Consider the following 15,744-nt stretch of genomic DNA (forward strand, 5'->3'; position numbering starts at 1 on the left):
AAATTTTCTTCTTCTGGTGGATGCAGAATAGGGAAACAGAATCATTCTGCAAGGATTCTTTCTATAAAAATCAATTTGATCGTGCTCCCATTTTTTCCAACCCACCAATTTCCACTACTGATCACGAAAATTATTTGAAAACACATGACGATAAAATTTTCTTCTTCTGATGGATACAAGATAGACAAACAAAATCATCCGTCAAGGTTTCCTAAGCAAAAACAATTGTTTCAATGGAAATCAGTTTTATTGTCCTCTCAATTTTTCCAACCCACCAATTTCCACTACTGATCATGGAAATTTCTTGAAAACACATGGCAATAAAATTTTCTTCTTCTGATGGATACAGGATAGGCAAACAAAATCATCCGGCAAGGTTTCGTAAACAAAAATATTTCTTTCTATAAAAATCAATTTTATCGTCCTCCCAATTTTTTTTCCAATCCACCAATTTCCACTAATGATCATGGAAATTACTTAAAAACACATGACGATACATTTTTAAATTTTTGTTTGATGCAGTATAGTGAAACAGAATCATTCTGTAAGGTTTTCTAAGGAAAATTAATTCTTACAATAAAAATCAATTTGATAGTCCTCCCAAATTTTTTCCCACCTTCCTATTTTGGGATATTGAAATAAAAAAGTGTGTGCTCACTAGCGCCGCCTTGAGGGTGATATCTAATTTAATCATTACATCATTAAATAGTCCTTGCCCCAGTAACAATTTAGGCTTTATGGTGGTTTTATAGCCACTCATGCAACCTAGATTGCACTTGTAGCGTGCTATAAAACTTCAATTGTGACGTAGATTACATTACAGTAAACGTCATTTTCCTAAATTAATAAACTTTACCTAACACGAATTGGAAGTTTTAGTCTCCCTAGCGCCGCCTGATGGGCGAATTCTGTAATTATCTATTCGCCGTCAGGTAGCACTCGACTCGCTGATGAATATTGCCGAAGACATCACACTTCTAAATAATGTTCTCGAGATTCAGAAATTGAAAAATAATTCATGCTCACTAGTGCTGCCTGGTCTATCTATTTCAATTAGTTTTGTCCATAATCGCGTAGCTCTTAACCTTCTCTAAATTTTTTCCGAGAGCACCATCTCCTCTAAGTTATTAGACGTTTGTGACATTCTAAATTCCACATTGTGCTGAAAGCTGGTACGCTCACGTTAAACTTATTCAATGATAGTTGCGTTTACGAGAGGTTAGATTTATTTACTCAATTGTATAGCACCCCTGCGCTGCAGTTATCAATTAATTGGATATCCAATTGCTCTAAATTGTAGGTCTAAGCAAACACAAAACAACTTTACCAAATAAAGTATGGTGCTAAATGTTAACTCAGATGAAATATTCGAGCCCCAATTAGTCGAAATCCCATAAGCTAAGTGATTCCTATTAGGTGGGTACCGCACAATACGAATCCACGTAGTAGGAATCAGCGTAGTAGGAAAAAATGAAATTGATCTAATTATTATTTCCTTATTTCAATGAACTTTAATATTCAATAAAGCGATAAAATATTATCAAGTGATTCATTTTCAATCGTCCTGGTCGGGACTATTGATTGATTCATAAATGAAATACGATACGGCCGCTATAAAATATACTTTCTGAAAAACTCAAATTTTCATGGTGTAATAACGCTATGGAAACAAAAAAAAAGTTGTTGCTTTCAGCGTGATTTTCGTGATACCTACTCTCGAATCTCAATAAAACAAAAGAAAAAGAAATATTATCAAAACAAATATATTATTTTGGTTTACAGTCTCGCAAAATGCGTCATTTAAATTTTTTTAAATCCAAGTATCAGTATGATAATTATTCCATGAGAATCTGAGGAAACTTTGCTAAGATTTCTGTAAACACGAAACAACATCTGTGTTCAAAAATGTTTCAAAGCAGTCAAATCCAGTATGAAAAATAATTATAGGGATCCCAAAAATTCGTTCTTTGGTATTTGTGGAATGTCGAAAATATTTGCTTCAACTGTTATAAATTTCATCAGGTTTTCATCAATGCTGTGTGGAAATCGGTTTCTGAGAAATAAAACCAATCTTACAAAAAATTGTGACATGTGATAATTGATGGAACTTCCAATTAATTTTCAATTTGGCAAGCCTCCATTATTGTTTGGAATAAAGCCAAAGATGTTTTTAAATATGTGTTATCAATTCAACACAAAACCATTGGTTTCAAACGATCATTAGTTTCAAAATCATCAAATATCAACATGCAAATTCGACATAGAAAATGTTTTTCCATTATTTGGCGTATAAAGATAAAATAGCATCGCGGTTTGTTTCAGTCTCGTAAAATAATAAAATATCATAGATCTCCCAAGAGAATCGAAAATCATCAAGTTTCAATGGAGAAATTTATTTGAAATCATTTTCAACTATTTCTACATTCAGAATTACTCACAAACAGTTGTGCTAAAAGCTTTCGATATTTCGAGCTTTCGTAGCACGCCATCTGCATCAACCCAAGGATAACTTTTAGTACACTTGTTTTTCTTTTCGTATCTTTCCACGCTGTTTCGCGTGCGATGGTACACTACGTATCGCGAGGAAAATTGAAAAACGCTGTTATGAAGTTTTCCAAAACGAGTTTTTCTTTGTACCATCAGATTCCTTGGTTTCCGTACATATGCAACACTTGGGTAGTTTTGTAGGAAATATCGAAGAAACAGCAGGTTAAAAATATTGCTCCACTTTTGCGCACCTATACATACAAATTTTACTTTAGTTGTGTCTGTGCGGGTGGAAAAACTGCTTCTAGTAAAATGGAAATTTTTCAATGAAAAGCGGAAAATATGGAAAATCGGAGAAAATCACGTCCTAGAAAAATTGTTTAGCTATGTTGTATTGGAAAAATCAAAATTTTAAACACATGATTGCAAAAACTGTGTGCTTTTTCAACCGGAAAAAGCGCACAGTTTTCCGAGTTGGAAAATTTTGAATTTTCCATTTCGGCCAATTCATAGTAAAAACAATTATCTAGGTCGTGATTTTTTTCTTTTTTCCATATTTTGTCATCTTTTTTGAAAATAAAATAAAAAACCGCAAAAAAACACGAAAATTGGCGGATTGCCCGACGGGGGCCTTAACAGCTAAGCTAAATGTTGCTAGCAAACGACTTTCAATTTATAGTTGTATGAAGGGCCAAAAAAGGTTGGATCCATAAGCAAAAGTTCTTATGCGTACTTCGCAGTGACAAAGAATCTCCTTTTAACTATAAAATCCAGGCGTTTGAATAGCGCCATTTACGATACTTGTGGCTGCAGTTGCTTTTAACAGCTAAGCTAAATGTTGCTAGCAAACGACTTTCAATTTATAGTTGTATGAAGGGCCAAAAAAGGTTGGATCCATAAGCAAAAGTTCTTATGCGTACTTCGCAGTGACAAAGAATCTCCTTTTAACTATAAAATCCAGGCGTTTGAATAGCGCCATTTACGATACTTGTTAAGGCACTACCTGATGGTTTATTTGAGAAGAACGCGTCAAAATTACTGTGCCATGATAGATAGAAATTTCAACACTAACTACACAATTCCGAAAAATTAGGAAGTCAGTGCAGACATTACTACCGTCTGACTAGAGACAGGCGATCCACGTACCCTGATCCATGACACAGTTCGTATGATGCCCTGATACACCCTCCCTGCCCAAATAATAAAATAAATAAATGTCATGAAAATGGAAATGACGAATATGATGAATGTTGTTTAAATAGTGATAATAAACAGCAATAAAGTCTTAGGAAGAATAAAATATAATTTAAAAATATAATGAAAATTATGTATAAGAATGAGTAGGAGTAAATTCCAGTTCGACTTTATCGCCTGAAATCCTTATCCAATGTCCACACTCCAACATAATCAAATCGTGTCCTACGATCTCTACCATCGGTCACTCATATTCTGCAAGTTTATTCTGTTCAGGCTGAAATGCACATAACAACTAAAGACGAATGCTATATAATTGTAAATAAAAATGTAAATCATGTCGAGAATTGATTATTTTAATAAGTAATAAACAAAAATTAAGTTAAATGAAAGACATTAGTATATATAGCGAATATAATGCATGAAATAAATATAATGAAATGCGATAGTAATGGTATAATGCACGAGCTGCTGAAATAAAATTTTACTAATAAAAGAATGTAGTATACTATGTTTAATGTTTGTATAATAAATAAAGGAATATTATTCATTAATTCAGTGTTTTATAATTAAAATAAAGAAAAAACATATATAGCATTTGTGGCAATAATGAGTAATAATTTAATCCACATGTATATTATTACTAGTTTAACAAGGAAGTATTTATTTGAACAATAATTAATGTGAATAAGCACAGTTAACAATATAATTAGAATATGGCATGTAATGTATGAAATGGTGATTTATATAAATAGACTATATATTTTGAGTATAGTTAGCACATTGACCTTTACGGATTGTATTCATGAATATCAAGAGTAGTGCAAATATTGACTACAATTATAATATATGGTCAAGGCTCCGAAAATGGCAACCACAGACGAAATCTTTTTCTATCAAATTTTGCGTCAAACTGTTTGTTTTCCGTATGTATATAACCTCTAATTTAAAACATATGAATGGAGAGCCCAGAAAATAATTCCATGTCTGTCATTTATAAAAGTTTGTTGATAATACTTGCATGACCTGAAAATAACTAAAAGACCGTAAGAAGATAAAAATGTACACAAAATCCATATTTTCAACTTTTTGCCTGGAACCACATTTTTCCATCGTAGCTTGATTTAAATTTTATGATATTGCTTGAAAAATTGAGATGGACATGAAGAAATGCTTATTTTCAATTGTGAAGTAATGGAAACCATCTAACTTGTAACGTGACAGGCCAAAAATTCGAAAAAGTTTTGTGGACCACACTAAAAGCATGCATACAATGTCTAACCTATATTTTTTATTACTACTTTGAGTCTACTTTTTGAAATTGTATTGTGAAAACCTTAAAGTTTTATTCATTTAACCTAAAAAAGTGCGCTAAAATTTATCCCTGGGTTGATGCAGATGGCGCGCTACGAAAGCTCGATTTTTTTATTCAATTTGTTTATTTGATAAGGCAGGTTTGCGTTAGCTTAAAGGTGCCAATCTTGGTTTGTTTTACATTTAAAATTACTAGGGGATTACATATTGATTTTTTTTAAATTAAACTAAGGAGAATTTATAGCTATACATATACACAAGGGGGTAATATAATTGTCGTAAGATTAGGGGGGTCATTTAGATTTTATGGCAATATGGTTTGACATTTTTAGCAGGAAGATTATTGAAGCAAATAAGTTTTAACTAAGGGGGAACAATTTTTATAACTATCTTAAAACTAGGAATAACTAGAGAGCGTGATTTAATTTTGTAAAGATTCGGGGAGATTAATTAGAGTTATTTTTGTGGTAGTAGAGTTGGGCATTTTCAATGAGATTATATAATATAATAATTAGAACTAGAAGAGACAGAATGAGGGGGGGGGGGGTATAAGAGTCAGGGGAGGGAGGGTGGACAAATATGGCAGTGAAGAAAGTTATTAACTTTCAGTTTCAGGCATCGGGAGATCAACGGCATAGGATGTAGACTCGGATGGCCTTCATCAAGAAGAATTATGTACAAGGAGGCCGGGTGTTCTTCCTCGAGTCAGCAGGGGTTCCTCCAGACGGCTCAGATGCAGATCGGAAAGAGTTCGAGTTGCGCGTGAAATGGTCGTACAGTAGGTCCCGTGTTTGTTGGCTCATTCGACAGATTTTTTGTGTCGCCTTGGAGTCCCATCAAACCTTCGTGGGTACAGGTGGAAGAGAGCGTTTCTGAGAATGATAGGAAATAAGAAGGGGCAGCTAAATTTTTATATTGATGGTTTTTATGAAGGTGTATATAAGGGACATATAGAGGACATCGCGACTTGCCAGCACATCTTGAACCGGGACATTGGGTTGTCTTCCTCGGGCCCAGAGGGTGTCCATAAGCCGAGATCTGGCGGAACTGTACTCGGTGTACGCCCAGACAATGTGCTCAATATCGTGATAGCCTTCGCCACAAGCGCAGATACCACTCTCCACGAGCCCAATACGCCGGAGATGTGCATCCAGCGTGTAATGGTTTGCCATGAGTCGGGACATCACACGAATGAAGTCACATCCATCCCCTTGAACCATGGTTTCGTCGATACCTTAGGGGCTATCGAATGTAGCCACCTTTCTAGCTCCCCATTGCTCCAAGAGGTTTGCCAACTTTCGAGAGTTCTCTGAGTAATACTGAAAAATTCGTGGAAGCAAATTGGTCTTTCAAAAACGTTTTTAATCCACCTAACAGTGTGATGAGACATTTCTTATAACTCTTATCACTCTCTTCGGATATTATATCGTTTGAGAACATTTAGAACTTGATGCTTCGCGATGTTTTTGATAACACATACTACATGGGATAGTGGCAGGACTCAGAGAATCGCTCAAATTAGCATAGGACAACATCAGTGCTAGAAATCTCAAACCAAATCAATGGGAAAGCGAAAAAATCGACTTTTTCTAAAGGTGACTTCCCAGTAGTATCCTTGATTTGAATTATTATCGCTAATCCTAATGCCAAAGAACAAATAAAAACCTCACGAAAACGAACCGTTTGGGAAAATCATCATCATTACTGGAATTTTCATTTTCACGAAACTTTTCGAAAACCTTCCGTCACTTGCGTTAATGCAATGGGTGCACAGTGCTCTGAAAATCTAGCGAAATCGTCTTAGGGCACCAGCGGGTCTGTAAAGAATACTAAAAATTAATTTCTATTCCATAATTTTCAGTTCAGCAATTCGAGAGATCGTGTTCACCGCAAGCCATGAAAAATAGACTACGTTGTGAAGCTATGGTCACTATTTATTAAAAAATCACGGTTAAATAAAAAATAAAACTATTAAAAAATTTCAAATAGTTTATAATTTTCACAAACTTATTAGGAAAAATTGTTTAATAAGCTTTCGTAATATTGTGTAGGAAAAAAGCTGAAAATTTCAGTATTTTCTCTATCTGCAACATATAAACCCTTAAGTATACCAATTGAAAACTACCTAAAAATTGTTGTAGTTCGATGCAATAAAAAAATCTCCAAAAAAGAAATGTACCTATTAATGTAAAACACAGTGAATAATACATACAATAAAGACCCATTTTTATCAGTCTCATGGTGTATTTTAGGCTGACAAAATGGGGACATTGACTAAATCGGGCAATTTTTTTTCTTCATAATAAACTGAAGCTGTTAAAATATTCTTCTCGTCCCTTGGTGTAGTCTGATAACTATTTCTGATTATGATGAACTTTTTATTTTCGCATATCTTCACGATAAGGAAAACATGCTCAAGAAAGGATTTACTCGAATTCAGTCTTGTTCGTCTGCTAGAGCCAATCAAACATATGTTATTATTTGGCTGATAAAATCGGGGTTTCAATGTGTTATAATAGATATTCAGCATTCGAAGAAGTTTCTCTTGAACGAGTGAAGAACGACTTTGTTTCTACTTACTTGAAATCAGCGGCGTAGCCAGAAATTCGGTTTGGTGAAAATCGATCATACTGTCCAAACGGCATAATTCCGAAACCGTAATTTTTGAAGTTTTAAAATTATGCAGAATTAATTTTTCAGAAAATAGTAACAGAGTTCGTGTCTTTAGCGAATTTGTTGAGACTTTATTGTAGTCATGAATATTAACCTGAGAAAATTCACCATAAATAATTCTTGGACGATATACCGTCAAAATTATTTTATCAAATGATGCGCTGTTTAACGTTTGTAAAACTCATCGAAGATACTAAACCTCCGAAATTGGCGGTTTCAAAATGATGCTATCTTGACCTTAAATTACTGTTTTTAAACATTTGACCTATACATATAATTGGTCATACAACAAAAATCAAATGCTCGTCAAAATCGATCAGAACCTGCTAGAGTCGAATGGAAATCGTCATTTTTCATAAATTTCTCTCTACATTCGGAAAGTGTTATCCTCGTTATTAATCATATTACGTTTTCGTCTCAACTCGACGCATTCCCAAAATAAAAATCTGTTTTAATCCACCTAGTGGTGCAATTGTGCTTTTCTCATTTGTCCAGACTACGATTCCATGGCTGGTTATGTTCAATACAATGGTGGAAATGAATATTACATGTTCAGTACGATTTGCACATACATACAACGGATCGATAGCTATGATCTTGAGATACTATGTGATACTGAAACATCGCTTGAAACCAGCGGCGGATCATGGAGAAAGATCCGTGAGGTCCAGGTCATGCCAAAAATTTTCAACTTGTTAAGAAATTTTAAACTAGTTTTAATTTTAAAGTAGCAACCCCTCACTGCATACTCCCTCCGGGCCGGTATAATTGACGATTTTTGGAGTGATTGCATAACCTTTCTATATGAGAAAGGCAAAAATGTACCAAAGTCCAAAGAAGTCAATTTTTGTCAAACATCTCAATATTTCATACATTTTAAAGTCATTTGGCATCAAAAATACAAATCTGATTTTGAAAATTTTTCATTTCAGTTTATATGGGAATTTGCTGTGTGATTGCACTCTTCAACTCGTAACTCCGGAACCGGAAGTCCAATCAATAAAAAATTCAATAGCAGCTGATGGGAAGGTTGTACCTTTCATTTGAGACTAACTTTGTGCAAATCGGTCCAGCCATCTCTGAGAAACAGAGGTCACATATTTTTCTACATACACACATACACACACAGAACTCTGGAATTTTCTATTGGAATGTTTTCAGGCAGGAATTTGATATTGATGCTATTAGACAACTGTGAAATCAAGACCAATAGATCAGTTACATATCAAGACCCCATTCCGACAATTTATCAAAAGTCCTCATGATGTTTACAACAACAGGTTATCAATATACGGATCAGATAATTGTTATTGTAATATTGAATTAAATCAGTCTGCATCAATAAATTTTCAACTTCAATCCAATATTTTTTTTGGGTGTGGTGGGGGGTAGGTTGTATGGTGTTATACCCCAAAACCTTCTCTTGGCTACGCCGTTACTTGGAGTTATTTATTTCGCTTTTCATTTTCCGATACGTTTCAGATTGATCCGATGGTTATAAGTTAGAAAAATTGCAGTCAGAAGGTTCGCACAAATGAACATTTTTGTACTGAAAAGTTATCAAGTTCCTTCTAGACAACTTGGAAGTGTTCGGTGATTATTTCTAGCGGTTGTAGATAGTAAAATGAAATAAAAAAATCGTTTTATCGAAATAATGTTTAGCTTATTTCAATGGATTATTACTATATTGAACAATAAATAGGCGACAAAGAGTAATCAACAAACAACAAGCCATAACTTTTAAAGTATTCAAAATAGATATTTGAAGTCTTTAGTAAAGTTATTCGCAATAATAAGAGCTACAAATTTGCTGAAGACATCATTTCGATATAATCACTTCCAAGAAAATTTGTGAAAATATCTCACTCATAGGGGGATTAATCAGCAAAAGCATAATACCCAAAAAAAAGGGCATATTACCTCCATTAAAATCTCCGAAGATACTATTGACCTAGAATAAGCCGTTTTGGCGTTAATAATAAATTACATGTTTTTGGTCATATTTCTGGCAATGGGAAATGATAAAAATCTTTCGTCCGCATTTAATGTTAAATATCTCTTTTGATAATAGTCCGATTTCAACAATCTATAGCTTGTTCGAAAGGTGTTCGTTAAAGCTGTCTAAACATAAAAATTGTTAATCTATGTTGTCAATTTCGGCAGATAATTTAAAAAAAAACGGCAAAAAACGCCAGTTTTACACATTCAAACATTCATATCTTGGAAAATAAACATCAGAATCAAAAACAAATTAATAGCGTTCATACTGTTTTTTAGTTCTTTCATTTAAAATTGGTTTGGATAAGATCGGTTCAGCCATTGCTGAGAAACACGAATGAGAATTTGTCCGTTACATACACACATACACACACACAGACATTGTCCCAAATCGTCAAGCTGAGTCGATTGGTATATAAGACTCGGCCCTCCGGGCCTCGGAAAAATTCTTGAAAGTTTGAACGAACTCTATACATTTCTTTTATAAGAAATGTAAAACGTCGCCTTCTAGGGCACCCGCCTTAGCTAAGGAGTTCGCCTTCTCATTGGCCGGAATGGAGCAATGAGAAGAGACCCATACCAAGGTAATCTGGAAAGATTTGTCAGATAAAGCACTCAGTAGCTCCCGTATTTTCCCCAAAAATACTAGAAGTGCTTTCCATGTTTCATCGAGCGAATAGCGTCAATAGAACTCAGACTATCCGAGACGATGAAGTAATGGTCTGCGGGTAATGTGTCAATGTTTCCAAGGGTATACTGAATAGCATCTAGTTCTGCGGCGTAAACTGAAGCGGGATCACGTAGTTTGTATGCGGGACATTTGTATGCGGGACATGCCGAGATATCATGCAGAATCTTTGCACAGTAAGGACACTTCTCAGCATTCACCGTCGACACCCGGGGTTAGCACCCACGCAGACGGGAATAAGCCGTAAATTTGTCAAAAGAGGTACATTTTACTTATCTGTAAATTTGTTTCCCACGACGCACCAGTCCAGCTTATATAGTTGGCTATTGTTCAATCCTCACTACGCGAACAAAAGGCTAAAGACGGCCTAACGGTTAACACACGCACAAAAGAAGAAAAAAATCCAAAACCTCGAGAGGTAGAGAATGTGCAAGATAACCTTGAACGAGGATTAGTACGACTTTTTTTTCTAACAATGACGGACTAGAAAAAAAACACTTGCTTCTCGATAGACCGCTCGTAAACGAATGAAAGCTCGAAATATCGAAAGCTTTTAGCACAACTGTTTTTGAGCAATTCTGAATGTAGAAATAGTTGAAAATGATTTGAAATAAATTTCTTCATTGAAATTTGATGATTTTTGATTCTCTTGGGAGATCTATGATATTTTATTATTTTACGAGACTGAAACAAACCGCGATGCTATTTTATCTTTATACGCCAAATAATGAATGATATTTGATGATTTTGAAACTGATATTTGATGATTTTGAAACTGATGGTCGTTTGAAACCGTTTTGTGTTGAATTGATAACACATATTTAAAAACATCTTTGGCTTTATTCCAAACAATAATTGAGGCTTGCCAAATTGAAAATTATTTGGAAGTTCCATCAATTATCACATGTCACAATTTTTTGTAAGATTGGTTTTATTTCTCAGAAACCGATTTCCACACAGCATCGATGAAAACCTGATGAAATTTTTAGTTGTTGAAGCAAATATTTTCGACATTCCACAAATACCAAAGAACGAATTTTTGGGTTCTCTGTAATTAATTTCCATACTGGACTTGACTGTTTTGAGACATTTTTGAACACAAATGTAATTTCGTGTTTTCAGAAATTCAAGAAATCTTAGCAAAGTTTCCTCAGATTCTCATGGAATAATTATCATACTACTACTTGGATTTAAAAATTTTTGAATGCCACATTTTGCGAGATTGTAACCAAAATTATATATTTGTTTTGATAATATTTCTTTTTCTTTTGTTTTATTGAGATTCAAGAGTAGGTATCACGAAAATCACGCTGAAAGCAACAACTTATTTTTTTGTTTCCGTAGCGTTATTACGCCATCAAAATTTGAGTTTTTCAGGAAGTATATTTCATAACGGCCGTATCGTATTTCATTTATGAATCAATCAATAGTCCCGACCAGGACGATTGAAAATGAATCACTTGATAATATTTTATCGCTTTATTGAATGTTAAAGTTCATTGAAATTTGGAAATAATAATTAGATCATTTTTCGAGAGATGATTTTTTCCGTTCAATTTTTGAAAAACTTTTATTTGGCACTCTCTAATCAATTTACTTACTACACTTCCATTGACTTATAACGATTTATAGAAAATATACGATTAATAGTGTATTGTAAATGATACGCGTAGTTTGAACTACCATAAAACCATTCTTGCTGATTACGTCTAAAGGATTGACTGAATGGATTTGTTTGAATATTCCCACGTTGGAATACACAAATCTGTCACGCAATTTTACATTGTTCCGGCTCATATTTTCAACTACTAATGCGCCGAATCCCGGATATGCCCAAAAAAAATGCCTACATGGCTCCCTGCACATCACCTGACAAACGATCTGAAATCCAAATCGATCAATTTCAAATCAAAAGAAAATGCTTTAATAGTTTTATTGGTCTGGAAGATTGTGCTACCAGGATTACGTTCAGCAACTGGCGATAGCACTACTGACAGAAAAATATGTACTTACTCGGTTAATTTTAGGCTCTTCGAGGAATAATCAGTCTCGCCCTCGTTAGGAGGCAAGTGAGCATAGATGTTTGTTGAGGTTGGTGGCGTAGCTTTCTTACGCAATTCTGCGAAAGAACGTTCGGATCGTCCCGCAAGGGAACGTTTTAGTTTATCCCCGCGTAGTTTGTATGCGGGACATGCCGAGATATCATGCAGAATCTCTGCACAGTAAGGACACTTCTCAGCATTCTTACTGCACGAATCATCCACATGATTCTCACCGCATTTTCCACAGCGGGCCTTATTGCTACAATGGGTGGCTGTGTGACCCAATTGTTTACACTTTGTGCAATTGATGAGCCGCGGCACAAACAGACGCACAGGCAGACAAACCTTGTGCAAGAGGACGTAATTTGGCAAAGCGGCACCAGCGAAGGTCACCCGAAAAGAGTTTGTTTGGATGTACGTTTTTGAACCATTCCCCGCAACTACTACTGAGTGCAAACGCTTGCACTCTGGTATTTTCACTGGCTGAAGTAAGCGGTCTCTAAAACGGCCAACCCCATACTCCAGCAGATGTCAAACTCTCATCTGTGACAACGTCTTCAGACCGTACTTTTACAGCTGGAATATACACGTAATAGTCCTTCGTAAAGTGCTCGCAGCAAGCAATACCGTTTGCCTGCTTTGAATTAGCCAACACGACCCTGACCCTGTCTGAGCGGACCTTTCTTATTTCGGTCACAGCCGATAACCGTTCCGTCAGGTCTTTTGAAATCTGTAATAGATTCAGCGATTTTGTTTTGGGCCGAAAAAAGACCACAAAGGGACCGGTCGAGAGCTCTGGATATTGTTTGGGTCGGGGGAGAGCCTTGGTAGTCGATTCGACCTCCATTTGGCCGTCCGGGGAGGGAGCCATCGACACCGTCGACGCGCGGGGTTAGCACCCGCGCAGACGGGAATAAGCCGTAAATTTGTCAAAAGAGGTACATTTTACTTATCTGTAAATTTGTTTCCCACGACGCACCAGTCCAGCTTATATAGTTGGCTATTGTTCAATCCTCACTACGCGAACAAAAGGCTAAAGACGGCCTAACGGTTAACACACGCACAAAAGAAGAAAAAAATCCAAAACCTCGAGAGGTAGAGAATGTGCAAGATAACCTTGAACGAGGATTAGTACGACTTTTTTTTCTAACAATGACGGACTGGAAAAAAAAACACTTGCTTCTCGATAGACCGCTCGTAAACGAATGAAAGCTCGAAATATCGAAAGCTTTTAGCACAACTGTTTTTGAGCAATTCTGAATGTAGAAATAGTTGAAAATGATTTGAAATAAATTTCTTCATTGAAATTTGATGATTTTCGATTCTCTTGGGAGATGCTATTTTATCTTTATACGCCAAATAATGAATGATATTTGATGATTTTAAAACTGATGGTCGTTTGAAACCAACGGTTTTGTGTTGAATTGATAACACATATTTAAAAACATCTTTGGCTTTATTCCAAACAATAATTGAGGCTTGCCAAATTGAAAATTATTTGGAAGTTCCATCAATTATCACATGTCACAATTTTTTGTAAAATTGGTTTTATTTCTCAGAAACCGATTTCCACACAGCATCGATGAAAACCTGATGAAATTTTTAGTTGTTGAAGCAAATATTTTCGACATTCCACAAATACCAACGAACGAATTTTTGGGTTCTCTGTAATTAATTTCCATACTGGACTTGACTGTTTTGAGACATTTTTGAACACAGATGTGTTTTCGTGTTTTTCAGAAATTCAAGAAATCTTAGCAAAGTTTCCTCAGATTGTCATGGAATAATTATCATACTACTACTTGGATTAAAAAATTTTAAATGCCACATTTTGCGAGAATGTAACCAAAATTATATATTTGTTTTGATAATATTTCTTTTTCTTTTGTTTTATTGAGATTCAAGAGTAGGTATCACGAAAATCACGCTGAAAGCAACAACTTATTTTTTTGTTTCCGTAGCGTTATTACTCCATCAAAATTTGAGTTTTTCAGGAAGTATACTTCATAACGGCCGTATCGTATTACATTTATGAATCAATCAATGGTCCCGACCAGGACGATTGAAAATGAATCACTTGATAGTATTTTATCGCTTTATTGAATGTTAAAGTTCATTGAAATTAGGAAATAATAATTAGATCAATTTTCGAGAGATGATTTTTTCCGTTCAATTTTTGAAAAACTTTTATTTGGCACTCTCTAATCAATTTACTTACTACACTTCCATTGACTTATAACGATTTATAGAAAATATACGATTAATAGTGTATTGTAAATGATACGCGTAGTTTGAACTACCATAAAACCATTCTTGCTGATTACGTCTAAAGGATTGACTGAATGGATTTGTTTGAATATTCCCACGTTGGAATACACAAATCTGTCACGCAATTTTACATTGTTCCGGCTCATATTTTCAACTACTAATGCGCCGAATCCCGGATATGCCCAAAACCCACATCGCTCCCTGCACATCACCTGACAAACGATATGAAATCCAAATCGATCACTTTCAAATCAACAGAAAATGCTTTAGTAGTTATATTGGTCTGGAAGATTGTGCTGCCAGGACTACGTTCAGCAACTGGCGATAGCACTACTGACAGAAAAATATGTACTTACTCGGTTAATTTTAGGCTCTTCGAGGAAAAATCTTTTTTTCAGAATTGTGCAATTAATTTTTCATCGATTTTTTTTACAATTTCCAATAAGGATTTTTTATAATTCCTCAAATAATAAAAAAGTTCTCCAAGGTTGTCTACATACTGAATTTTGACACAGTCGGGTCTCCTACTACGCTGATTCCTACTACGTGGATTCGTATTGTGCGGTACCCACGTAATAGGAATCATTTAGCTTATGGGAATTTGAATAATTGGGGCTCGAATATCTCAAAATAGTGTCCACGTAGAAGGGTGGTGTGGTGGGAAAAATTTGGGAGGATTGATTTTTATTGAACGAATTATTTTTGCTTAGGAAACCTTGCAGAATGATTCTGTTTCACCATCCTGCAACAAACAAAAATTATCGTTATGTGTTTTCAAGCAATGTCCATGATCAGTCGTGAAAAGTGGTAGGTTGGGAAATTGGGAGGACAATAAAATTGTTTTTATTGAACGAATTGTTTTTGCTTAGGAAACCTTGCAGGATGATTTTGTTTTCCTATCCTGCATCCATCAGAAAAAGCAAATTTTATCGCCATGTGTTTTCAAGAAATTTCCGTGATAAGTAGTGGAAATTGGTGGGTTGGAAAAAATGGGGACAACGATCAAATTAATTTTTATTGAAAGAATTGTTTTTGCTTAGGAAATCTTGCAGGATGATTCTTTTTTCCTATCCTGTATCC

The 15,744-nt window shown here is 35.1% G+C and overlaps 1 protein-coding gene across 6 annotated transcripts in view; it reads right to left on the bottom strand.

The window, feature by feature from the left end:
- LOC131690670 (protein vav) overlaps positions 1-15,744 on the bottom strand; it is a 1,592,017-nt gene that overhangs the window by 977,361 nt on the left and 598,912 nt on the right. The window contains exon 1 of one of the 6 annotated variants that reach the window (XM_058976600.1): positions 7,576-7,714. The exons of the other annotated variants lie outside the window; for them this stretch is intronic. Coding sequence (XP_058832583.1) covers positions 7,576-7,640 — 65 coding nt within the window. The 5' untranslated portion in view covers positions 7,641-7,714. Of the gene's footprint in view, positions 1-7,575; positions 7,715-15,744 lie in introns of those variants that run through there. 6 annotated transcript variants of the gene reach the window in all.

This window comes from Topomyia yanbarensis, chromosome 3 (genome assembly GCF_030247195.1).
Source record: "Topomyia yanbarensis strain Yona2022 chromosome 3, ASM3024719v1, whole genome shotgun sequence".
Taxonomy (NCBI): Eukaryota; Metazoa; Arthropoda; class Insecta; order Diptera; family Culicidae; genus Topomyia; species Topomyia yanbarensis.